This window comes from Sprattus sprattus (assembly GCF_963457725.1).
Source record: "Sprattus sprattus genome assembly, chromosome: 8".
In the NCBI taxonomy this organism is placed as follows: Eukaryota; Metazoa; Chordata; class Actinopteri; order Clupeiformes; family Clupeidae; genus Sprattus; species Sprattus sprattus.
In genome coordinates this window covers 19,548,576-19,575,213 of record NC_137927.1, presented here as the reverse complement: position 1 = coordinate 19,575,213, position 26,638 = coordinate 19,548,576, and the positions used below count along the sequence as shown (strand labels likewise).

The following is a 26,638-nucleotide window of genomic DNA, read 5'->3' as shown; positions in this document are numbered from 1 at the left end:
AAAAGGTTCTGCAGTCAGCAGGTGAGTAGCAGAACATTATAGGGTGCGGTAGAGCAGCTAATAAATTAACTATAAAGGCGGGGATGAAAAAGAAAGTCAGCTATTTTGGAACTATGGAGGCATGACAGGTTGAGCAGGGAGCCTGAGGGGATTTGTTGCAAGTTTGATTTTTTTTTCTTCTAATATGTTTGACATGGAAAATATTTTAGTACAAATAACAGGAGCCATAATGGAGACTTTAGCATGGGTCGCCTTGTGTTAAGCTCTTGTATTATTCATGAGCTTGCAAAAGAAACAAAAAAAAAGGAAGAAAGAATAAAGAAAGAAAGAAAGAAAGAAAGAAAAGAGGCTTCTGGAAAACAACTCAGTCTATGCAGGCTCTTTTATTCCTGGCCCCCTCTGAACATAATCTTCGATCAGATGATCGTTTGACATAAAAAAAAAGGCTCCACTGCTGGGTGCCCCGTGTTCTCGAGTTGCGTTGGCAAGACAGGGCCCAGTGCTTATGGCCTCTCTCCCCGCCGTGCTGCACCACCTCATTCGCCCCGCACACTGTGCCCAATGGCCTGAGCGCCATCCAGGGCAGCCACAGCGATCCACAGGCTCATCCTTTTTAAGGCAGGCAGAACCAGCCATGACACCCCCACTGTCTGTGTACATAAAGACAGAGGCGTGTGCCATAATGGGGCTGTGGAATGGATCCTCCGGCCAGGCTCATTCAGCTGTGATGAGGCCACAATGCCTTATTGACTTTCCACCGCGGGATGCTGATATATCTGCTTAGCCTTGGGTTTGCGATCGGGGTCGTGCATGAATGCACGTGCCCAGCGCCACTCTCTCCCCCCCCCCCTCTCTGCCTTAAAAGATCATAAGATCATTAGTCCCTTTGATTTTCGTTATTACCTTGTAACCTCGCCTTGGCAACCTTGTTATCTATAGCGTTTTGGCATTAAAAGCTGTCTTTGCCTTGTTTATTGAAGTTACTCAGACTTTAAAAGGACAGAATGCAAATTCATTATTTGTCTCTGTCCAGAGTTTCAATTTCTCCGCTGTATCTCAAGGCAAAGTTCACCTTTCAAAGACGTCTACTTTGAGAATTTGAAGAGCCCTTGCCCTTGGCATCAGGTGGAGTGAGCTCTCCCCTAATAGTTCCTCCCTCGCTCTCCTCCACCTTTTCATTAGGCTGGCATGCTCTTGTCTCCTTAAGCACCAGCTGTGGTGCCCTGTGCCAGCCTTAAAGGGCTCTTCTTCCCCTAAAATAAGAGAAGCAATGCCAGGATGACAGGATCCACCTCACAAAGTCCTTTCGCCGTGACATGATACCTGACTGAAATGTGTCAGTGAGGGCCTCAGGGAGGCATAGGCGTAGTGATTTCATTGGATGCAACCACACTGTTTTACAGTTGGACGCTTCTGAAATCTGATAAGACTAAGAAGTGTTTGGTGAGTCTGCTGTTAAATTGTGGCTGTTGGTGTCATCTAGCGTGGAGAGTTGGGGTCCTGAGCGCAGCCCTGGGAGCAGCTGCCCACTTGGACCTCAGCGGTGCCCCTTTTAGAGCAGCCTCACTTTCACACACAGCAGACTGACATCATCCCCCCCCCCCCCGGCACTGCCCATTCTCCTTCCCCCTGCCGGCTCACTGCAGTGTCCCCGCTTGGCATCTGACACGCCTCTGGTCTCACATGACGTCCTGGCCGCACACAGCCACCACTGACAGAGTGGAGGCAATCACTCCTCCAGCAATGAGAAGGGAGTGGTGAAAAAGTGGGAAAGAGACCTCTGCATCTGGGAGGGGGGGAGGTGGAAGGGAGGTTAGAGGAGAGAAGTGGTGGAGGGGGGAGGTGAGAATAAAGAAGTAGTCCAATGAAAGAGAGAGGGGAGGGGGGCAGACATATTGGACAGTAATGACCCTCACTCCACTTCTCTCGTGGCACTGTTTGAAAATCACATCAATTGCGTGCCTCACCGCTCCTCGGCCCGTGGCACGGGATTGAATATCCAGACTGTATCACAATGTGCTGCGCTGGACAAGATTGGGAGGCGCGCGCGAGGTAGAAAAAAAAAGCGGAGAAGGTATATACGTTTCCCCCCTTCATGCCTGTGGCTTAATGCCTCCATATGTTTGTGTGGAGAAGTGACAGGCCAAAGTGGTGTCTGAATCGGGGCCAATTCTCTTCCTCAGAAGGCACACTTCAGTCAAACTCTACACCGTCCCCCTCGGATCCACCACCAACACCGTCCCCCCCCCCCCCCACACACCCCCCCCCCACCTCTGACCACAATGTGCTGAGCAGTGAAAGGATTCCTTTACCGAGTTACTCACACACGCCCAGGCCAGGGATGAAAACATACTTTCCCCTTCTGTTTCATTTTCTCTCTCTCTCTCTCTCTCTCTCTCTGTCTTTCATTCTTTTTTTCTTTCACTCTCTCTCCCTCTCTTTCTCTTTCAAGCAAAAGCTTTCCACTTGTATCAGTATCAAGCTTAACTACCCTCCTGTGTTTGTGTTTTAGATTCCAGTTTCCTGATGTGTTGCGATAAGATGACAAAATGCTCAAGACAACTATTGTTTTGAAATTCTCATAGTTCTCTGGTTTAATGTGATGTTATGATAAAAGAACAAATCATGTCTTTCCTGATCTCCTTCAGTGACTTTGTAAGTGCTTGCTTGTTGTGACCTGTTGAAGTAGCACATTTTCCCTCTCTCATGCCAGAACCCACACAATGAGAGAGACAATGGCGTGTAGGACAAATGAGAGTTGTGTTTACAGTGGTGTAAAGTGCCTAAGAGAACACACCACTTTTTCTTCTCAACTAAAGCCACACACACATCCAACAGTAGCACGAGGATTGAAGAATAGAAACAGTTTTATACTTGCCAACTTGCCATGAACTGACTGTTGTTAATTTTTTAAAGGACACAACAAGCCTGCAAGAGCTAAAAAAAAAACCTAAAAGAGTAGGGAATAAAAAAAGGCCAGAGAGCGGGAGAGAGAAGGAGAGAGCAAGAGAGAGAGCGAGAGAGAGGAGATACGTTCCTCAGTAATCCTTCCTCGGGTCTGCCCAGCTGAATCTTTTGTTGGTGCAGATGTTTGGGCTGGGAGCCGAGGCTGGGTGAAGGCAGGCTCCAGAGCCGTGTTGGCACTTGCCTGGCCGCCGTTGGGCCGCTCATTGTCTCAACCTGTGTGCATTGTTCTGCCCCCCTCCCCTCCTCCTCCACAGGTGATAACTACCCGGTGCAGTTCATTCCATCCACAATGGCAGCTGCTGCCGCGTCAGGACTCAACCCTCTGCAGCTTCAGGTATGTGCAACTACAAAGAATGTGCAGGCAAGCTGCCAGGCCTTGGGCGCTGCACGGCAAAAAAACAGCTGTATGCTAAATAATGAGCCGGCACGCTAAATAATGCTCCAAGTCAGCCCTCACCAACTTAACACCTTACATGTGTAATTTAGCCATTTTACTGAGAACTTAACCCCATAGTTACCCAGGAGACTGCAGTTATGAGAATAATGGTTATTGCAGGAAGGGTTACCCCTTCTGGCTCCTCAAGAACCCTCTGCTAAACCAATCAGGAGAGGCTGTGCAGCGTCACCAAAGGGATTGGCTGGCTCTGCCTGTTCTTTATATCTAACGGCTTTACAGCTGTATATGGCATGGACTGTGTGTTTTTTTTTTGTATACTGTGTGTATATGTGTGTGTTTGTGTGTTTGTGTGTGTTATGTTGCCTATGTAGCCAGTCCAGTGTGAGTGCAGTCTTCTGTGGTAAAGTGAAGACAGCACAGGGCACTGAACCGTAAGACCATGCAGAGTGTGAGGTGGTAAATGTGAAAGCACAGCTAGTAGATAGACAAACAGGCAGAGAGAAAAGGAGAGAGAGAAAGAGGCTGAGAGAGAGAAAGAGAGAGAGATTCCCCTCAAGCACCTTCAGGAGTTAATTCTCAGGTAGGCCGTTTCAGCTGTGAACCACACTCAGAGGCTAACTCCAGGCAATAAGCACTTAATATAGATCGCTATCTGCGTTCCACCGCGCGTCTCATTACCATCCTAATCAGCACCATTACCCAGCCTGCTGTGAGCCTGCGAGCGCTCTCTCTTTTTGTTTCCAAATTGACAATATGCTTTCCCCCGCTTGCTTTCATCACGTTATATTTACATAACAAATGCTGGGAATGGCTTTGGGAAGCAGAGGCCTCTCTATGATTACACTAATGTCATTATTCTTGGCTGCTCACTGGTGAAATTATCAAAGCGAGCCCCTCACAGCCCCTGTGAAGGATGAAGATGGATGGAGGCCTTTGAAAAGTGCGCCGTGATAAATATTTAAGTTTTCCTGAAACTTCCCAGGCCAAGGGGTCCTGAGGAGAAGGGGATGAGGCACTTCCTGAGAGTCCGTCTTTTGCAACAAAGAGGAAAAAGAAGGAGGAGGAAAGAGAGAGGGAGTAAGATAGTGGGGGGAAAAAAGCAAGAGAGAGAAAGCGGAAGAAATCTTTTCAAGCGCTACTTTGGTCTGTGCGGTTGTTTTGTCAACAATGTCGGTAAACTGTTGATAGCAATTAGACATTAAGCTCTCTGATAGCAAGGGTTTGTGGCAAAACAAAAGCTGTGGAGTGTGCGTACCAGACAGAGGGAGAGAGGGAAGCATCTTGTAACTACTTTTTTTTCCTCTGCCTGATACATGAGCACAATTTGTCCTTCAGAGCTTATCGCTTTCAGCATTAATGAGCCTTGGCAAGTCCTAACAATGCTGCAGCTGGGCCTGGAAAGGTCTCCTTTATCACACAGCTATGGGAAGAACAATCAAGCACCAGGAAGGTGTGGGATGAGTCTGTTCATGTTTCTGAGGCGTGTGTGTGTGTGTGAGTGTCTGTGTGTGTGTCTGTGTGTGTGTGTTTGTGTGTGTTTGTGCATCTTAAAGTGTTGTTAATTCACTATGCATGTGGCTTGATTAGGTGCTTTTAAGTTAAGCAAGACTGAACAAAATCTGAGTGCACATGCTTATGGTTGTGTGTTAGCCTATGTGTTTAGTACATGGCCTTTCACAGGAAACGATGGTACGACTCGATCCCCTCGCATCTATTTATAGTTGCGTGTTGGGCTGGGATAGTCGTGTATCTGAAGGCTGAGGAGTTCCAGCCATTAACTCTGATAATATGTTCAACCCTGGGAATGGACTAGAACAGAGCCCCCAAGACCATGACTCGGCGACCTTTACAGAGCACAGTAAACAAAAAAGAGGTGTATTCCCATTAATTGAAGCCCGTCCGTTGGCGGTATATTTCACCTTGCCGCTGCTATTTACTCTGCACAGAGACCCCCTTAAAACAGCCCCGGCAAGTCAAACATGCCCTTTTCTCCGCCGATCAACACATAATGTGACTGGCCATGCCTTCCTCTACAAAGTACCATGAAGTGGGATGATTAAAACACATCACACCGGAGATGGAGATTATTAAATTCATGCCTAGCCGTGGCTAGCCTCCGTCAAGCTGTGGTCCCTGACAGATAAACAGCCGGGCCAATACACACAGGCGTTTGTGTTGTGTGTGTTAGTGTGTATTTGTGTGTGGGAGTGGGAGTCAACTGAGGACTAAAGGGGCAGACAAAACACTCCTTTTAGAGGGAGAACAACAGCACACAGATGCTGTTAAAATATGTAATTTAGTAGAGAAAGAGCATACAACTAAATCTTGTGTGGCTATTAGCATGCAGTGAGCCCGCTGTGGCATCAGTGCCTTGACACTGCCTTTGTCTGATCCTATGAGAGGGAGAGATGCAAGTCTGATTTTACCTCCCATAACCAGTGCATAGCCGCTACACGTTAGATTAGCTTTACCACCATGCTTACTGAGTGCACATTTATGGGACATGCTAATGTGTCCTTTTGCTTATATGGAGGGTCCCAGGTCACTCTTAATGAGGGGTGTTTATGTTAGGGGAGTGAGAGGATAGGAGTGTGTGAAACGTCATGACTGTATCAGTGTGAGACTGGTGATCGCGCCTCATCGGGCAACCCCCAACCCCGTACCTGGCGTGCCCCCGCTTCTCCTCCCATGCCACCCCCCAACGCATCACCAGTCCACCATGTCTGTCTGATTAGAATATCTCCTTGCTTGTCAGCATCCTGGCAAGTTATAATTTTCAGCCATTTACTCCGTTTAGTCTGAGGAGTATATATGAACCTTCAGGGGGGGAGAAACAACAGGGCTCGTAGGGGGATTTAATTTCCACAACGCGGTGGCAGTAATGTGCTCTGCCAGTCTTAATGCCAGCGACGCCCCCCTCACCATCTCCACTTGTCACAACAGTCAGGGGGTGTGGGGGTGGGGGCAAGCTCACCACCCCTCGCTTCCCTTCTCCCACACGTCCACGCAAACACACACACACACACATACTATTGCCCACACACACACACACACACACACACACACACAAACACAAACACATAGACACGCAGACACACAGACCCTATATGGATCCTTTTTAACAAAAAGTAACAAAAGGTTTTTTTTGTGGGACTGATGGCTGGAAATGAGAGCGAGACATTTGGCGACTCGCAAGCGGAGAGTGTAATTTGCTTGTCAATACAGGAGTGGGGTTGGGGGGCGGGTGGGGGGTGGGGGGTGGTAGGGCATGGCAGAGCCTCCTCTATGACGTCCCCCACCGCTGTCAGCAGGCACTCTGGCTCGCATGGTAATTTCACTCAATGCTTCCTTGACAGATTGCTCCCCGTCTGCAACTCACTGGAGAGCGGCTGCTTAAACTATTGCGCGGACCGACTGCCTTTCTTCATTAGACCTTGTTCACAAGGCCGGGATGAGCAGCAGAAGAGCCTGGAACAATGGCCGTGTCCCAAACTGTCCCCCGTCCTTATTAGAACTGACACCTCTCACCTCGCCTCGGAAATTGTACCCGGGCTAGTGAGTGGGCGAAGAGTCGAGCGACCGGTCCAGCTAAAAAGAATTATACTAATTCTACAAAAGAATTGTATTCATTGCCCCCCCCCCCCCCCCCGTTTGGATTGGCACTTAATTTGTTGGTGCACAAGATCACATTGCATCAATTGTTCAGTGGAAAACAATTTCCTTATAGGCGTAGGCTACTGCGCTTGATATATTGTTTGCCTCTTTTTTATTTTTTTTGCCGGGGGTTACAAACAAATCAGAAGTGAGCACTGAGAGAGGTCTGTTTTTTATCATTGGAAGCAGACTTTTGGGTTTAAGCTGTTTTAGAGTAAGCATCATTGGATAAAGCTGAACATCTGTGTTCTGTGCGTAGTGCAGTGGAGATGGGGGCAAAGACAAATAGGACTTACAGGCTGCCTGCTCCCTCCCGGCCACCCTCACTGCCCTATCTCATTCCACATTCTGTATTCCATTTCGCTTTACTTTGTTTCCTCTGTCCTACAACCTATCTAGATACCTCATTCATTTTTTCCATTCCTCTTTCTCTCTTTTTTTTTACTTTCTCTATCATCCTTCCATGTCTCTCCTTAAATCACAAGATGCATAAACCCTGAATGGAGGCTCTCTCTCTCCTCTGATGTTACTGTTCTTCACCTTCAGGCCTTAATGGCATGGGGGAGCTGGGAAGCTGGATGGATAGTGCCCTGAACAGAGGGACAGGTGGACAGATGGACAGATGCTCTGATAAACGAAGGCAGGGACTCAGAATGGGGTCCCCGGCCGTTTGAGCCGAGTCGAACGTTCCATCGGCCGAGTCAGCAGCCGCTCATCAATGAGCTCCCTGGGCCTTGGCGGGAGGCTGGGCAGCAGCGAGCCTATTCAGCTGGGTCCTTAACAAGGCTGCCCGGCGCCTGCCTGCAGATGTTACACTGCACTCAACAGAGCACACAGCACACAGAGGCCAACCTGAGAAAGGCTGTGCAAGGTGCAGACAGTCTGGAGAAGAGAAAGAGTCAGAATGTGAAAAGAGAGAGACACAAGCAGGGAGGGGTGTGGATGAGAGAAGGGTGGAGGGGGGGAGGGAGGGAAAGCGAGAGAGAAAGAGAGAAAGCAAGAGAGAGAGAGAGAGAGAGAGAGAGAGAGAGCAGGTTGGGCGCCAGCAGATGAAACAGATGTTGGGCCATACTGGAAAGCATCGGCGCAGTGCACCAGGATGCAGCCTCCCCTCCCGACATCTGGCCTGGCCTGGGTCAGCCTGCGCGCCCGCGCGCCCAGGGCAATGAGCCCGGACAAGCCGCGTGGCAAACAGGGGTTGGCGCTGTGCTGCCAGCTAAACACCCGCGGGGCAACGTGGCCCTGCTCATGCCAGCTATCTGGCTCTGCTAATGCAGAGGTGACTGTCAGGGCGAGTGTGTGTGTGTGTGTGTGTGTCTGTGTGCGTGTGTGTGCGTGTGTGACCCATTTTTTTGTCTCCTTCAAAGCAACAGAACAGGCGTCTGGAAAACGAAGAGCAGTACATATGTTTCACACATATGCTTCCTACACCTTACTTGTTTAGAGGGCCATATTTGTGTGTTTTCATTGGGCTTGAGTGAGACGATCCTGGGGCTACAGTTGCGCAGAGACTGAACTAAAGACAGGGGGGGGGGTAATGCAGCATTATGGCTGCAAGGGCAGCGGCTGTTTAAATCTGCCACAGTGTTTCACAGCATCTGTCACACGGCAATCTGTCCAGCTCTGGAAGAACTAACAAGAATTTGAGTTTTATTCTACAAATTGCACTGTTTTTCCACACACCCTTAGGCCCCAATGTTTCTCAATATAGCCATTTGCCAACAGCCTCTAGTACTGTCAATGTTTTCTGTATTCACATGAAACATATGGCTCTTAATTTGCGCCATATCATTTCGGGGTCACCGTACTTCTAAAATAGATCAAAGCTAACTATTCCTTAATGGCCCTGGAAAGCGAGTTTTAAAAGTGTGCTGAGGTATCCCACCGCATCATCTGAGCGTGTAATATCAGGATAATGTTGTTGCAGGCAGAAAAGCAAGCCTTTCGTTTAACCTGGCTGGCCTCAGGAGGCCTCGCTTTTAATTAGCAAAGGCTAACAGACTGACCTTGGGCCAGCGCCGCATATTTGGAATCCACACATTCGTAGATGGCTTTAGCTCTTATGGGAGGGAAAGAGAGAGGGAGAGAGAGAGCAAAGGGGTATGGAGAAAGGTGTGTGTGTGTGTGTGTGTGTGTGTGTGTGTGTGTGTGTGTGTGGATGAGTGTGTGAGGCGCTGTGTGTGTGTGTTGTCATGGAGGCAGGGAACACACAGTAGACGCAAGCGGATTGAGAAGCCACATTTCCCCTGCCCCTCTCTCTAACTAAGCTGTATTGCGGCGAGTCATTTAATGCTCAAGTGGACAAAGGTATTAGCTCAGTCAGTGGTCTGGAGCAGACTGTTTCTCTGTGGCCCTGCCTGCTGTCTCCTTCTCCCTCTCTCTTTCTCTCTCTCTCTCTCTCTCTCTCTCTCTCTCTCTCTGTCTCTCTCTCTCCCTATCCCTGTCTCTCTCTCTCTCTCCCTCTCTTTCGTTCTCCCTCTACGTATCTGCCGGCTCCAGAGCCCAATGACTCGCTGTTTCCTACCACTCAGCAGCTTTTCTGCTAGAAGTAATGGCTCTCAGTCGTAGGTAATATGTGTTTGCACTCCCCTCTGTGTGTGTGTGTGTGCGTGTGTCTGGGTGTATGTGTGCCCGAGTATGTGTTTGTGTGCGCAAATGTGTGTGTTTCCAGAGGGTGGTCAGAGATAGACTTGAGTGTCTCTGTGCACTGTATTGCCTTGTCTTTGTTGACTTCTTGTCTTTTGTTCAGCCCTCGGTAGGATTATAGAAATAGCCGTCTCCCTGAGGGAAAGAAAGAGGTCACATAAAGAAGAAAAAACACATTTCTCTGCTTCTGACTCTTATACACCCTCATGAGGAAAACATCAACCAGACAGATGTGTTTAATGCACTTTCGAATCTCTGTAAACTGTCTATTTTGTTTTGCGCTGCAGACAAGCAAAGCTGTGAAAACACCTCACTGTCATTTGTCTGTTTCTCTGTTTATTTTTACCTTTATGTGTAGGGCACCTCTGTGAATATCACCTCTGCCCTGTTAGGTGAAGCATGGTAATTGCCTGAATGATAAAGAGTGTACACTGTCTGCTGATGATAACAGAGAGCAGGAGAGAGAGAAAGAGGGAGTGAGAGAGAGGTGGGGGTTTTCCACTCAGGAGTCGACCCCTCGCACAGTTTTGCGGACTCGGGGCAGAGAGCCAGAGCGCTGCGACTCCCGGTCCCTGTTTAGCCATTGACTTTCAGCGTGACCCTCATTACCGCCGCAACCTTCTGCCACGCGGCCGCCGCCCTGCAAGATGGCGCAGGCGGAGAGGGAGAGCGGCTGGCCCGCCGAGAGAGGCCTGGGTGAGCCGGGCAGATGTCCTTCAGTCAGGGACTGGAACATGTGTCTAGCCCCGGGACAGCATCCGTCAGGGCAGCCAGGGCTTGTCTTCAGTCCCTCCTCAACCCCCCCCCCCCCCACCCCAGCAACCCCCCCACTCCAGTCTGCTCTCCTCTCTGTCCTCCTCCTCCTCTTCGTCTTTCTTTTCCTCCACTGCTCTGCATCCATCTTTTCCTCCACTGCCCCCCCCCCCCCCCTGCTATTTTCCTTGTTCTATCTGGTTGCATTTCTCCACTCACGTCCTCACATCCTGCAGCAGAGACTACATCAGTAATGTGTCAAAGCCTCTGCAGCAGTGACAACAGGGTTAGCACAGTGTTAAGTGCAGAGTGGCCTCCTCTTCCTCTGTGCGTGTCACACCTCCGCTTCCTGCCCTCCTGATTGTATTTGTTTGTTCAGTTCCTGGGGCGGCCCGCGCAGCGCGGGGGTAACTCTACCCCTCGGTCCGTGGCTCTGACCCGTTAATCAGTCCTCACAAAAGGCCGTCTCACTGGCTCTAATTTGAACTAAAACCCAATTAGGTCCCTTTTCCGGAACAATAAAGTTCTTCCCACACAAGGTCAGGGTCTGTGCCCATCTAGAGCGTTTTTGAACTAACATCTGTCCAGCAGACTCGCCTCCTGCTCCTGAAAACACAACACCCCATGGAGCCTACAGACACATTCAGACTTAAACTACATCCTGCCCTTCCCCTTATAAAGACTATAACACAGTAATAAACACCCCCTTTCTCTCCACTGTCCTGACTTTGATTATTTGGATTGATAGAGAGGAGAGAAAAAAAAACAGAACAGTGATTTTTCTTTTGTCTCTTTTTTTTCGGCCCGCTTTTGCTCTTTGAAGACAAAGGGTGTCTGTTTGTAGGGCGATTTCTCCTGGTATCACTGTGGGAACCCAATCAGTCTGTCATTTCCGTAGCTGATGTTCTGTTGTTTGCCCCGGCTCCCCTGGAACAAAAACCCTTTTGTGTGGTAGCAGTGGGCAAGCGATAAAGTTTTGCCCAGGACAAGAGGACGTGTTTGCATCTCCACGCGCGTGAGCCACAGCCTCAAAGGAGAGAGCACTGCCTGCCATAAGTGGAGGTTACATGCAGAGATAGTTTCATACACGGTGCACTGGAAATGCACTCAGGAAAAAGCCATTTTCTTGATCTGCAATCCTTGCATTGTATTGTACTCCATTCCGAAGCAGTTTCCCTCCCTCTATTAAATATTGCCTCTAATGTTGAAATGGCAGTTAGGACTCAAATTTATGTGGCACTTACTCAGGAGAGGTCACGAAGGGCACAGGCTGTTTTGTTCGACCCCTGCTACTTAATGCAGGAGACAAAAGCCTATTTAACCATTTACCTGCTCACCAATCAATACTAGCCCAAGGCTGACAGCAGCATGTTCCGTCTGGCCTTGCAGCTCATCGTCTCACATGGAGGCAGAGAACAAAGCCCAATCATTCTCAGCCATGGCTAATAATACAGCATATGAAATGGGTTATCATTTGCAGGCTTAATGCAATAACACCCTTTGCCATTTTTATGAGCTCTGACCTGTGGTTGATCATTGCGTTGATGAAATGTTAGTTATGTCTGTCTGTGACAACACAAAATGTGCAGACATGTATGCATCCTCTTACATACACCCACTTACAGACACACGCTCACACACACACACAGACACACACACACACGCACGCACAAAAACTAATCATGTTGAGGACCTCCCTTTTCCTGTGGCTACTAATGATTGACATTTTGTGCCTGGCCAGTCATTTAAACCATATGCTGACTGCATGTGACCGCAGCACAGTTCTGCATCACCAGAGCCAGGCAAAAGCCGCTGACTCCCAGCCAATGAAAATAAGCATTGGGGACTGTGATTTCTCCTCTTCTTTACAAAAAAAGGGATATGGACCTTAAATGTATGCCTTTTAATAATGCACATGATTGATACCCCAAGATCGACAGACAATAATGGGGGGACCTAGCTAGGTGTCTCTGTGGTGACTTATTGGCCTAGAAAAGCGGCAGCAGCCTCAGCAGCAGGCGAGCGGTAGGAAATCAGATATGAGAACAGGCTGGAGCTGAAGAAAGTCTGAAAACTTTACTGATGAGAGGAAAAAGCCCTCTCCAAGTCTCTTGTATAAAAGCCATCACTGTGTGGTTTTTTTTTTTCTTTCTGCTGTCTCTCTGGATTCAGAGCTTTTGATATACAGTTAAGACCTTTGATGGAGCGGCTGTGCCAGGAGGAAGAGAGAGAGAGAGGACAGAGAGAAGGAAGGGAAAAAGAAAGAGAGGAGGGGTGGGGTTTGAAAAGAGAGAGAGCAAGGAGAGGGAGAGATGGAGAGGAGGGAAAAAGCAGCTTTGAATGGTGGTTGGCTTTGGATGTTAACGCCTTGTGGGTTTTCTCTCTGCTCCTCGCAGCAACTGTACGCCGCCCAGCTGGCCAGCATGCAGGTCTCTCCCGGAGCCAAGATGCCACCGCTGCCCCAGCCCCCAAACTCTGGCGGGCCCATCTCCCCCACGGGCCTCAAGAACGAACGGAGGTCCTCCAGCCCCGTCACTCAAGTCAAGGTATGCCTCCTGTTCCCCAGCCACTCGAGTGGTGCTTGACCCAGATCCAGCGGGCCATGTCGGTTCACTAAATCAGGCGAGCCGGCTCAGTGCCGCTCAGTGCTGCTCTGCCATCCTGCCCTCCACTGTTGGGAGGCTATCAATCTGCTTCACTTTTATAGGCCTCTCGCTCTCCCTGTTTCTTTCCCTCTCCCTCGGGCTCTCCCTCTCTTTCTTCCTCTTTCTCTTCGGCCTGTCTCTCTCTCATTCTTTGTTTCGTTGTCTCTCGACCAGAACTCTGTGGACAGGGTTGCTATGGCTATGGTTGCTCGCAGACAGCAATTTCTGGAACACATGGTGTCCGATCACAAAGAACAACAGATCTTTTTTTGTTTTGTTTATTCATCCTTTCTTGCTGGGCAAAAACATTACATCACATGAGAGCCCTCCCCACACAAACACACACACACACACACACGCACAATGCTGACACAAAAAAAGTTGAGATGACTTTTTCTGGTTGTCTGAAAATGAAGATCAGGACTGCTGGATGGCGGAGCTCAACACGTCTTCAACTGAGAGCAGAGGGCAAATACATCATCTTTTTACCCCTCCCCCCCCTCCTTTTTCCTCTTTCATTGAGCGGCCTTAATCCAAAACATGTGCACATTTGGAAAAGTTTGGTTTTAATATCACTAAAACGAGGGGATGTAAATCATGTCGGTGAGCAGAGCGTCGGCGGTGCAGCGTGGGCTTGTATCCTCTTCAAGACGCCGAACTCCACGGATGGAGCAGAGTTGAGCCGGAGCCTATACGCGCTGCACCGCGCCACGCTGTGCTGCAGTCTCAGTCTGTCCCATCCACCTCAGCTCTGGATAGTGGTAGGATTTGTGCTAATTAATTTCAGCCTGAAGAGCAAAACAATTACACTGACATGAATTATCTCAAAGCAGCTCTTCAGGCGATGTCAAAAAGCATTGGGCTTAGATATGGGGGGGGGGGGGGGTGTTCGTGTGTGTGTGTCTCTGTGTGTGTGTGTGTTTGAGCTTTATCTCCTATTCAGATTATGAGCGCAGTTATGCAAGATAAGCGCTAAGTGGCTGAGATCACATGGTATTAAGAATTCAACAAAGATGCTTGAGTGGCGTTGGATCCATATGCAGATATCGTTCGCTTAATTAGATTAGTAGTGTGTTTGGTTTGTCTACTTTTAGCTTAATTGAATGACAAACTGTTATTGGCAGTGCAGTATGAAGACCTTGAGGCAGGCGCATGTGCGCAGTGCCATCTGTTTGGACAAATAAGCACTCAGGCTCCGAATGAGCCTCAGTGAAAAGACATTTTCCTGTAAACAACCATGAGCCATGCTCCGTGCGAATGTGTGTGTGTGTGTGTGTGTGTGTGTTTGTGTGTGTGTGTGTGTGTGTGTGTGCCCACATGCACATGTCAGGGTATTTATGTGTGCATATGTTTGTGTCAGTGACACAGTTAGTCTTACATTAGACAGTGGATGCTGCATGAAAGTTCCCCATTCGTTTCACAGGATTCTGACATTTACAGGGTTGCACTCTTCTCTTCAAGCATCCATGGAGATGAGGTCAAACCTAATCAGTCCATGGATATATTCCCATTGTTCACTAGATGGCAAATATCATCTGACTTAGTCACAATTCAATCAGGTGTTCATCATATGCTATGAATACACAAAGCGAGAACACCTTGAAATACTGCTTCATCAAATATGAAAGCTTTTTATTCATCTCATAAATGTATACTGCAAGTGTCTGTGAAAGAGGAAATTGTTTCAGTCAGTACTTTATTCAGAGTGCAAAGAGAGGGAGGCAGAGAAAGAAGTGGAATAAGAGAGCCCTAGCCTTAGCCAAGCCAACAGTTTGAGGAAATAAAGACATGCTGAGTGTCACAACATGCTTTAATTAATCAGAACAAAAGAGTGCTCTGACTGTCTGGGCGTACGCGCCCCTCCACCACATGCCCTGCAGGTGAATGAGAAACCCCTGCTCGGTTAGGGGATGAGTAATTAGCCTTCTTGTCGCTAATCACTGACTAGCACAGCCATGTCTCTGAGATGTCTCTCTCTCTCTCTCTCTCTCTCTCTCTCTCTCTCTCTCTCTGACCACCTGTCTTGTCTAATGTGTCTTGTATTTCTCTTTGGACACACAGGAGGAGGGCAGCCAGCCGCTTAACCTGTCTGCCCGACCCAAGACGGCAGACTCCATCAAGTCCCCCACGTCCCCCACACACAGCTTCTTCCCCGGCAGCAAGAGCAGCCCCAACAGCCTGTCCAAGGGTGGTATCCCCAGTCCCCTTGCAGGCCTGGGCCGCGGTTCCCTGGGTAAGTACCTCCGCCAGTGTGCCTGAGTCATTTCTTTACAGTGAGTAATAGCCATGGAGACTGTCAGAGTTAGAAACAAGATTGATCTGTTCAATTCTGGTGCTTGTTAATGGTTCAGTCAGTTGAAGAATGTGAACAAGTATGTGGAAAGCATTCATTCAATTGTGTTTATTTTGTCATTTCTTCTGCAAGCCTATTTTTTTTTCGTTCAAAGAAGGAATGTGAATTCTAGGTTTAAGATCTTGTCAGTGTGATGCTTTGTATAGTGCAGTGGTTCCTCTGTGTTGAACAAAAGCTGAAGGCCTTCAAGTCCATAGTTCACAGAATCATTGACATGCGGCGAGAACTTTTTTGATCTCCATGAAAGTGCTTTAGCGCCGTGCCACGCCATGCTGTTGGCTGTGGCGGATGCCTCAGCTGATCATTTGTTTTAAAAGCTCTCACACTTCATCTGCCTCGTTTGACGCCCTTTCAATCAGGCCTGTGTGCCACTGTAACTGTTATTAAATGTTCTCTTTCATTAAGCCCTCTGTCTGGAGCGGAGCAGCTCTCATTTCCCCTCTCTGGCTGAAGTGGGGCTTTGAACCCGGGCCTGTTTGTTTTTCTTCTATTTCCACTTTTTTAACTGCTAGCCTCACCTCACTTTTATCTTTTTAATTATACTGAGAGGGAGTGCGACTCCAGCTTGAGATTGCTGCCTTATTTTTTCCGAGGGAGACGCCACACATGTTGTTTGCCGCACAGACGGAAATGCACATGCCCCCAGTCGGCACGGAAACACACGCCGCAACAGTGTGTTGTAAGACCTCCCATTAAGGTTGTTTTTTTTTATCATTGGAGTATGCCACTTGCGGCCTCTTGGCTTTTTTTTTGTGCTTGCTTTTGCGACTACTCTTTTGTGTGTGGAAGGGGGTCGGTGCTTTGGTATGTGTCTGCAGGGGAGTGGGAGTGGGAGTGTGTTGACGAATTGTTGCCCTTGCCCGCAGACATCCTGTCCAGCCTGAACTCCACAGCACTGTTCGGAGACCAAGACTCAGTGATGAAGGCCATTCAAGAGGCGAGGAAGATGAGGGAGGCGATCCAGAGAGAGCAGCTCCAGCACCATCAGCAAGGCATGGAGGCCAAGCTGTCAGCCCTCACCAGCATGGGCCTCAATAACTGCCGATCTGACAAGGCAAGTGCCCCTTTCTCTCTCTCTCACACACACACACACACACTCTCACAGACTTGCTCCCTTATTCTATCTCTCTGAATGTCTTTTTCAGACTTAATCTCTCTTTCTGTTTGGCCTATTCCTATCTCTCTCTCTCTCTCTCTTTCTGTCTGTCTTTCACTTACTGACTTATGCTGTCTTACTTATGTGTTTTTGTGCACTTGGTTCTGTCTTTACAACTGCCACTTACCACCTCCCTCCACGCCAGTTCCAATACTATTCTGTTTTTCAGAACGTCTGTCAATCAGGCAAAGAAATGTGCGGCATACGGCTCTTCACCTCATTTTGACACCTTTCATTCAAGCAGCCCTCACTCTCAATTACCATGCTGATTCGCCACTTACTGTACTTTCACAATTGTCACATTGTCCTCACCCAGCTCACTGCCACTTTCCTTAATTTCCTGAGTGGCACAAAGGGAAACCCAAGGCTAGTAAAGTGCCTCTCTTCAATTTAGTCTATTTTGAAATAAGAAAAAAATAAATGTAACACCAATTTTTGGCCTTTGAAGCGAATCCAGAGTACTGATTTTGATTGGCGTTGGCGTGGCAGACGTGGAGAAGGTTGGGGATGGTAGGGGTGGCAGGACTGGAGGGACATGGAGGTGGGGGACTGGGCGAAAGCGGAGCACGGAGCACAGGGCGAAAGGGCCGTGGCGATCCGGGGCTGCCCTGTGCGGCGCTCAAACTGTGCGGTCTCTGCCCAATTAGAGCTGACACGTGGCCCTGTGCAGCCGCCGGTGTGGGACAGGCCCGCTTTGTACCCGCAGCACACAGGCTCCCAGGGATTCCCTTTAAAAATATCTTCAATCGATGAGTCAATCAAGGAGCGTGCAAAAAATAAATAAATAAATAAATGAAAAATAAATAAAATCGCCAGCTCCCATCTGATTGATGCCATATTGCCAGTTGGCATACATAGGCAGGCAGGAGCCGGGAGCTTTGACTCATTAATATTTCAGCACCTGATACTTTCAACCGGCATCTTTAACTAGGTCAATGTATATATAAAAAAATAAACGAATATCTATGTCTATCTTCTTTTTTTAAATGTAACTGGAGGAAGCAGAGGCGCTTGAGAGATCTGTGTCTGTGTGGGTGGCACCCTGCTCAACGGGCTCTGCTCTGTGTTGTGGCTTGTCTCAGGCACTGGGTTAGACACCCGAATTAACTGTAAAATTAGCACTGCCTTTCCTCCCCAATCCAAACAATGGAGGCTTTTGGGCTAATACCCTAAGACACTCATGGGTCTGCCTTTTGTACGTCACAAACAATGAAATACCTCAAGCTCTTTTTTTGTTATGTAGTTTGGATGCCATTCAGAGATCCAAAATGAAGTTCCTGGAATTTATTTTGGATGTGCGTGTGTGAGTGTGTATGTCTGTTTGCTTAAGCCTCAGGATAAGTAGCTATTCTTCTGGGTCTGTTTTCCCCCCATCCTTCCTTTTGTACCTGTTCCTTGGAGGTGGCTGTGGTATGCAGCGGAGAAGCCATCACCTGTAAACATTATTCTCACCCCACCTCCCCTCTGGCGACTCACGCACACACAGCGATCGAGGAGGCCTCCCAGACTTTAGGGTGAGCCTGTGGTCATCCAGGCAAGGAGAATATGCCGCTACATGACATGAATGCAGCAGGGCGAACAATGGCTGAAAAGGAGTGATCTCAACAGGCGGTGCACACCTACACGGGCATTGTTCTTAACAGCCAGAGCTTAACGTTTTTTTTCTTTCTCCTGCTTTTCCTTTGTCCGGCTCCCGTTTTTGTCTGCGAGCAATTGTGAGGGCCCCGGCGCTTTCAAACCGCTGTTTGAGCACTCAGCTCAGGTGAGCTTTATGTGTGTTTTCCCCAAAGTGGGGAAAGATTGCCTGCCACACTACCCATCACTCCTCACCTCCTCTGTCCCACCACCCTGAGAGGGGGAGAAGAGGGAGAGCAGTCAGGGCAGCAGTTAAGTGTGTGCATTTTTTGTTGTGTGTGTGTGAGTGAGTTAGTGTGTGTGTGTGTGTGTGTGTGTGTGTGTTTTTGACAAACAACTTTGATGTAAGAAGGTGGTTCTGGGAAGACTAAAGGCAGCCGAGATCCTGGCTCTGACAGGGCAGGAGGAGGAACAACAAATAATAATTAGGGAGCACTATCAGTTCTGAAATATTCCTGGTATGTTTGGGTTATCGGGTTGCCATAGGCTACCGCACACACATCTAAAAGACTCCCCTTCAGTTTTTGAAGTCAATCAACCATCATTCGCACAGACTTTTCTTGATTCACGGTCATTCCCATTTCCCAGCAGAGCATCATGTAATCTCTGTGGAAAAATACAACAAGAAAAGGGAGTGGAGCCACGGCTTCATATTTAGAATTCCATTGTTTGCCCCACAAGAATACCTGAAAACAGGTGTTCATAAATGTACAGTTGACTTCTGCAGTTGTGAAAACCAGTACTGCTTTGAATAATAACTTTTTCCCTCCATCAAATTGAATTCCAGTTAATAATTTTTTCATGTTATTTTCCAGAGCAAAGCTATTTGTCATTTACTTCCTCACAAACCAGAATTCTCCACTGCCATTCTCCATCTGAAGGCCTCTTGTGCCTAGCACATGCTTTATTTGTCACTGTGAGAAATACTACCCCTGTGCAATGGTAAAGAATAGGGTGCTGTATTTCAGGCCCAGCATGAAGCGGAGTGTCAGGGCTGGCCCGCATCAATGCAAAGCGACAGTCCAGAGGGGTCTAAATGTTCCAGATAAAAGCTTTCACTTTGGTCAGTTTCCGAATATTAATATTTCAGCGCGGCTCCTCACCTGACATAAATACAGCGCGCTCTTTAATAGCCCGCTCCCCGTCGGCTGTTTGGAAGTTTATCATAGTGAAAGCGTGTGCAGAGATTGTGGAAAGGTAACATAAATGGGATTAAGGAGAGGTTAAAATCATCTACTGGGGCTGTAGCGGGGGATATTAAATATTGATTTATCCCCGTGTAACGACCGCACAGCAGAGTGAGGCTAAGTGCTGCTTACAGATGGATCAATTCATCTTTTAATACAAAGTGTGTCCGAGGAGCACAATGGAGTGACCTGCATCTCTTCCTTCCTTCCTTCCTTCCTGTCTCTCCTTTCCCTCTCTCCAGAGTGTGGTCCCTGTCACCAACTATTTGTTTTTTCTTTCTGTTCGTCGCTCTCACTTGTACTCGGCTTCTCGGTCTCCCTCTGGCCCACTCTCTCTCCTTCTCTCTCTCTCTCCTTCTCTCTTTCTTTCTCTCTCTCGCACTCCCATTTACTCCCTCCCTCACAGTTTACTATTTCACTCACTCTTGCCCACTCTTGGTGCCCTGCTTCTTTACTTCTCTCTCACTGTCCCCTCTCTCTCTCTCTCTCTCTCTCTCTCTCTCTCTCTCTCTCCCTCTGAGGGGAAAGGAAGGTTGCATTTGGTTCTCCTGTCCTCAAGGTGCACATGTAAAATATTCATGCTTTTTTTGAAGCCTGTTTCCATGCTTGTAATTTTTTTTTATTTGTCCATTTTTTACTTTGTCCCATCGGTAAAAGAAAAGCTTTTACAACCCTTTCACAATTTACTTTTTTTGAAATATTTACAAAAAGTATTATTGTCTGTGGTGGGCAATTACTTTATTCTATTATTCATCTGCCTTTCAGATGCTTTTACCATGAACACTGAGAAAGGGCCACAGTCGTACAGTACAGTACATTTCCAATCCATTTGTTTCTCTACAGAAAGGATTGCATGACCCATGCACTGTTTCTTTGTACTGACTGACAACCCGTTTTTCTTTCTCTTTCCTGTTTCATGAAAGCAAAGGCATCATGTCACAGATTCGACAAACATACTGTTAATGATATTTCAATTTTACTGTAGTTATCAGAGGACATAGATTTTGATGGCAGTATTTATATTTTATGCTATATATTATAGAATATGTGCATATTGATGTATTGATATTTGTGTTGCTCGTGTCAGGTTTTTGACAGTGGAGACAGGGCACTGAGCAGATAAAATATGTTCCTCTTTGCTGACACCTTCCAAACTGGAATCAAAGGGTGAAAGGCCAGTGTATTAACCTATTGAACTGCCCCAGCCCTGTACTCCTTGCACTTACCCCCCATCCTCCATACACACATACACACACACACACACACACACACACAGAGATACACACACACACACCTCGCCTGTCTCTGCATTATTGATGAGCAGAGTATTCACCCTCCTTGCATCCCGCAAACGAAGCCCTGAAATATTCAAATGGAGCTTTGCTGGCGCTCCTCAAAATCCTGACTCTTAACCTTTTGGATGGGGAAGCAGTGTGTGCTCCCCCCCCCCTCTCTCTCCCTCACAGTGTGCTCGGGTCCCCATTCACACAGGCCCTAACAAAGACCAGGAGTATAATCTTGTCTGGTCTGCAGCCCTGGAAGCAATTTTCTGCTCCTTTTCGGCTCCTGTCTTCGAAATTGCCAGCCCAGGATTTTTTGGCCGCAAAGTAAATTCTGCCATACAAGGGTTCGGCCATCCAAATTTGATTATTCCCTGCACTCAGACACTGTCGGTGGCCAGCAAGTGCCATTGTTCAGCATTGCTCACATTAATGCTTTGTTCCAGTTGTTCATATCTGCCAAAAGAATAAAAATAGCCAGGGCCTCTGAATAAGTCGGAGCACTTGTGTGTGTGTGTGTGTGTGTGTGTGTGTCTGTGTGTGTGTGTGTGTGTGTGTGTGTGTGTGTGTGTGTGTGTGTGGGCGAATGGCCCGGGCCACATCTGAAACAATGCCATCTACTTTTCTCTCTCCGTCTTGCCTCTCCTCCAGCAAGACATCAGAGCTGCCTGGCCCCATTGATGGCTGCTGATTTTCCACCGTCGCTGCATAAAATCAGACGCTGCCAAAGAACCGCAGCCGGCTCAAAAAAAGAGAAAAAAATATGTAACAGGCCCCCCGAGCTCCCGTCCTGCACAGCTCTACTTTCACCAGAGATCACACAACAAAGCGCCTGGAGAGAATAGGGCCACAATGGGTCATTTATGCACAGCCATATTGGGACAGAAACCACAGAGTGGGCATATAAAGGGCCCCTCTGTCCTGCAGGTCATGTGGTGGAAGATTGTCTTTTGGTCTGTCCCCCCTCATCCCCCACCTCTATTGTAAATAGATTGTATGATAAGAGCGAAACCGAGGTCCCACTTAACAGACCCACGAGGACTTGCTGAACAGTTCAGGGTCATTTAGAACTGGAAACCCATAAAAAGCCATGAGCAAATGAGCTCAGCACAGCGCGGGAGGAAAGCTCTGTACGGCTGTGCGATGGCAAGTATGAAACGGATCATTTACGAATCCAGTTCAGAGGTCAGGGAATGTAGCTAGGCGAGCTATTTCTTCCCCTCAGCCCACAATATCATAAAAATAAGTAGATTACAGCCCACATGGCTCATATTCCATCGTTAATGCAAACAAAACAAAACAAATAATTAAGAAGGAGGAGAAAAGGAGGAAAGAGAAGCTGGTGAGGCGCCTGGTTTTGGGCTAGCTCATACATGCATCCCAGTGTAATGACCCTAATTGAAGTAAGATGCAGGGAAGCCATCTCTTCTTTAAACAAATGAAGTGGCTCTTTGGCTTTGGCCTGCTAGGCTGGAGGGTTCGGGGGCAGTCATCCAGAGACTGTGCTATGATCCCGTGCCCACCAGTAGAGGTAATGTAAGTCCTGGAGGGCCTCGGCCCAGGGCCCGGTGCTGTGGGGCCCATCGCCTGTGCTGAGGCCTAAAGGTCGGGAGCCTGTGAGCATGGAGCCCATTGGTGAGCGCAGAGCACAAGACCGCATGAAAGCCTCTCTGGGCTCACCGCACGACTGGATATGCTTAAGACTAAATGCTTCAAAACTACCAACTACTGGAGAGCGGTGAAATTATAAATAACATCGCGATTGGTTAGGATTGGAATTAAAACCAGATGAGGGGCTAAATGGCTGTGGAACAAAAGGCAATCTTGCAGTGTGCCGTACCTCAGCAGGGCAGAGAATGCACAGGGCAGACATACGGGGGCTTCAAGAGGCCTGCAGGTCTCATAATAAGTCAGAGGTGAAGTTTGACAGCGGAGAGGACACACAAAGGCCTCCATTATTCTCAGGGCTCCGAGAGCCATTCTCCAGGTGTGTGACAGACAGAACGCGCTGTATTCTCTATTTTTAGTCGAAAAAGCAAGGACAGCCGGCCATTGTACCCACGTGTCCAATGTGTCGTTTGTCGTTTATCTGCCCCCCCTCTTTCCTCATGGAGATATTAGCCTTGTGCACCTGGGCAATGGGGGAAGTCAATTATTAATGCTCTGTTTCTTGCACCTGTCTAAGTCACTTATTGTGCTGTTCGGCTCAATGTCATTTTTTCCCTTTGTACTGAAAGCACTAAGTAGTGTTGTGTCAAAATCTGTTCCTTCGGTGCACAGCACTCTTTTTGTTACCGCCCAAACAATGTCAGACATTCGAACTGTGCGGTGCACTACAACACAAAGCCTGAAAACACCGGTCGCACAATTGGTATTATTTCAGAGTTGCATTGGAGTGCAGGAACAATCCAAGGCCATATGGCTTGGGCTAGGGCTATTTATACAGGCAGGAGGAAGAACGTCAGGAGCTGCAGCGTGATGTCTAAGTACAGGGTAGGCAGCAGCACAATGCCGAGGGCTGCTCCTGCCCTCGCTGCCCAAAATATGCCCTGCGGCCGGCGCAAGCGTCCTCCGGCACATGTTCTGCGGCCGGCATGATTAAAACCTTATCCTCTGCGCTGACATGGGCCCGTGCTGGCTCCGGATTAAATGTTAAGAAGTTCCACAAGGGCTGCCATCGACAGCCCTCCGCACAATTACTTCACTGCGCAACCATGCCTCCGTCGAACAAAATGCATTTGTAACCAAATTTGAGACAAAAAAGGGATGGGGAGCGGATAGGATTATTGTGGGTGTCTTTTTCCACTTCAGCTTGGAGTGCACGGCTATAATTTTAGATGTGGGCTTGAAGGCTGCATGCTGAACTCATTTGAGGGAAGGACCAGTTGTTTGCCAGAGACCGTGGTCTACACGGGAGGGGTGCATCTCTTGCATTGTTTTCCTCTCACCCTCTATTTCTTTCTCATTCTTTCTTCATCACACAATCGTATTCTGTCTTCTTTTTCCTTTTTCTCTTTCCCTCACTCTGTCTTTGACACCCCTCCCTCCCTTGACCCATCTCTCCCCATTCTTTCAAGTTGTTTTGCATTTTGCAGAAGGGAGGAGTTGGTGTCTTCCTCAATGCAGCGCACATTATAAATATCCTTTATAGCATGCTAGTTACTGGAAGCTGGTGGTGAGCATCTCTACCTGGCTGGATAGCCGTGTCCCTGGATGCTTCACGTCCTTTACTGCTCTTCTGTGGCAGAGTGATCAGTAAAAATTTAATGACACCATAAAATAATAAAAATGCCATTAATTTATCACAGCACTTCATGCATCGGTAGTAAAGTAACATTAGTCCACTGAATATTTTTTGAGCCTTTCAAACAAAAAAGCCTGATGCTATGCATATAAATTATCTCCACAATTTCTACTCGAACACTAATGCTCTGATATAAATTACGCACGTTATAACCAATAAGTATATAAAACATAGTATATAAAATTTAATGGAAATTGGTTGTGCAATATTGTGAGGAAGCGACTCTCTGGGTTTAATGTGCATTTACACTCACTAACACACAGAGTACATTCTCAGTTGTGTCCTCTCATTTGAGTTAATGCACTCGAGTCTGTCTTTATTATTTCCTGCGCTACCTAATTACGAACAAAACCCTGAGCAGTTTGGTCTGATTAAGACAGGGCAGCAGACTCAGGTGCAGTAATAAGGGCCTAATTTCATAACAAGCTTTGTTGAGAACTGGTCCCAGGTGACTGGTCCGCTGATGTTGGTTAATGACTGGTCTCGGTGTGCGGTGCGTGAGGGAGAAGTTTAGTGCTGAAGCAGTTATTAATGAAACTCAGTGATGGATGGCTCTTGTTCTCTGTCCTTTCAGGCCAACATGGAGTGTAATGATCATGAGTTTATAAAAGGGGTTGATTGATCAGAGGGGGCCAGGGCCAGAGTGGGGGAGGGACCAGCCAGCTCATTCATTATGAAGATCCCACAAACTCACAGACAAGCATAGACACTACACACACACACACAGATAGAGAGACAGACACACAGACACACACAGACACACACAGACACACACACACACACACACACACACACACACACACACACACACACACATCTACACAAAGATATATCCCATAAACACACTTTGATACACACAGACAATACACACTCAAACAAATTCTCCCTCTCTCACACACACACACACACACACAATCCCTTGAAGACCGAGTCTTCCCCAGCGAACAGTCCTCTAAGCATTGCAGGCTCCGCCGAGCCTGTCCGGCTAATCGCACATCCGTCAATTTGTCATCAGTCCGCTGAGCCTCTTTCATTAAGTGCAATAATGTGGCCTGGTGATGAATACTGCGGGGGCCCAGACGATTCGCGTTGAGTGTGTGTGGCACCACGAGACACATGTGCGTGGCGCTACATCTTATCTTTACAAAGCGCACCCCTCTCGCCAGGGACTGCCACGTATATCATAATTAGAAAACACTTAAGTAGGCAAAGCAGGGCCCGCGAGGCAGTGCATAGTGACAGGCCAGTAAGCAGGTAGTGGTTAATTGTACATCAGAATCACTCAGGTGGCCATAAATAATGACTGCTCCCTGATGCGTGAGGGTAAATTGCTAGTACTTTCCTCCTCTGTATTTTGTCCATTTTTTTGAGTAATGGTTGAATAGATAACACACATGTGGAAGATCAGAGTTCAGTGAACAACTTCAATCCCTGTTAATTTTTCTGTCGTGTTCTTCTCATGCCATGTTCAGTTTAGACAATTTAATTTGGAGATCCGCTTAATCAACAGTGTGTGTTTAATGGTGTAAAGCTTTATTGAAGTTTTGAATATGAGGGGGGATGAAACAGTCGTGACAAAACTCTTTTAAAATAAAAATGAGGACCTCAAAGGTAACCTTTTTTGCATTACTAATGTAAATGAGCTATTGACATCTTCAGCTGTGCTAGCGAGCGTAGCAAAGCTGTGTAGCGGAAAACAGAGGCTCCCTAGTGGGGACGCCGTCAGAAAACAAACAAAAAGAAACCCCAGAAAACAGCGGAGCTGAAAGATTAATGTGTGTGTTGGTGTCAGTGTCTGCATGTGTGGCAGGGGAGCTGTTACCATTGTGTTGGGAGCCCACCTGAGTGTCTGAATGTGATAGGCATCCTGAAGGGAAAAAAAGAAAAGACGACAAAGAAAAAAAAGACAGGAGACTGAGAGATGGGAGGTGGGGGGTGGGGAGGGGAGGGGGCGAGGTGCGGTGGGTGGCTGAGACAGTGTTTAGGGCACACAGGCAACACACCTTTGGCAGCAGGAAGATTGAACACTCACACTGGGAGTAAAACAAGCGCTCTCCTCCGAGCCCTAGCAGCACGCCTGCTTTTAGCATCCCCCAGCTGAATCTGAGGGGGAGAGATTATTTGTATCATGCCGAGTCAAAGTGTCCATCTCCTACTTCAGTCTTTAGAGAAGGAGACAGCCCCTCTGCTAATGCCCTGTGCATTCACTGCAGAACTAGGTCATTTAACAATGGAGTGAGCAGCAGTCGGCACTCTCCCCCTGCATAATACATTAAGTGTAATGTGCAGAGACTATTCAGAGGGCCCCCGAAAGCTGTTATTTTATTCTGTAAATGCACACGGACATGACATTTAATATTGTCACCCAGCGCTGAATGACAGGGTTTCATTGTGCGTCAAGTACAACATGATGCCAAGTTTAATCTGAGCATAAAGCAACATGACAAAAGGGAAAACACGGTGTGTTCTTTAAGGCATGAACCCTGAATAAATGATCGGCACTGAGCTCTGGGCTCTGAGCTCTGGGCACTGGAGACCGGGGTTTGTCCGACAAAGATAACCGGAGGGGGGAAGAGGAAAAAAGGAAGGAGGGAGGGAGGTGAAGAAAAAAGGGAAAAAACCTCCCTAGTCCTCTCTGCTAGTGGTCCCTTGCTCCATTGT

The 26,638-nt window shown here is 47.8% G+C and overlaps 1 protein-coding gene across 12 annotated transcripts in view; it reads left to right on the top strand.

Moving 5' to 3' along the window:
- sox6 (SRY-box transcription factor 6) overlaps window positions 1-26,638 on the top strand; it is a 162,208-nt gene that overhangs the window by 118,466 nt on the left and 17,104 nt on the right. For all 12 annotated transcript variants that reach the window (XM_080843317.1, XM_080843324.1, XM_080843327.1 and 9 more), the window contains exons 11-14: window positions 3,222-3,301; window positions 12,814-12,963; window positions 15,124-15,295; window positions 16,282-16,469. In XM_080843317.1, the coding sequence (XP_080699443.1) occupies window positions 3,222-3,301; window positions 12,814-12,963; window positions 15,124-15,295; window positions 16,282-16,469 (590 nt within the window). The remainder of the gene's footprint in view (window positions 1-3,221; window positions 3,302-12,813; window positions 12,964-15,123; window positions 15,296-16,281; window positions 16,470-26,638) is intronic.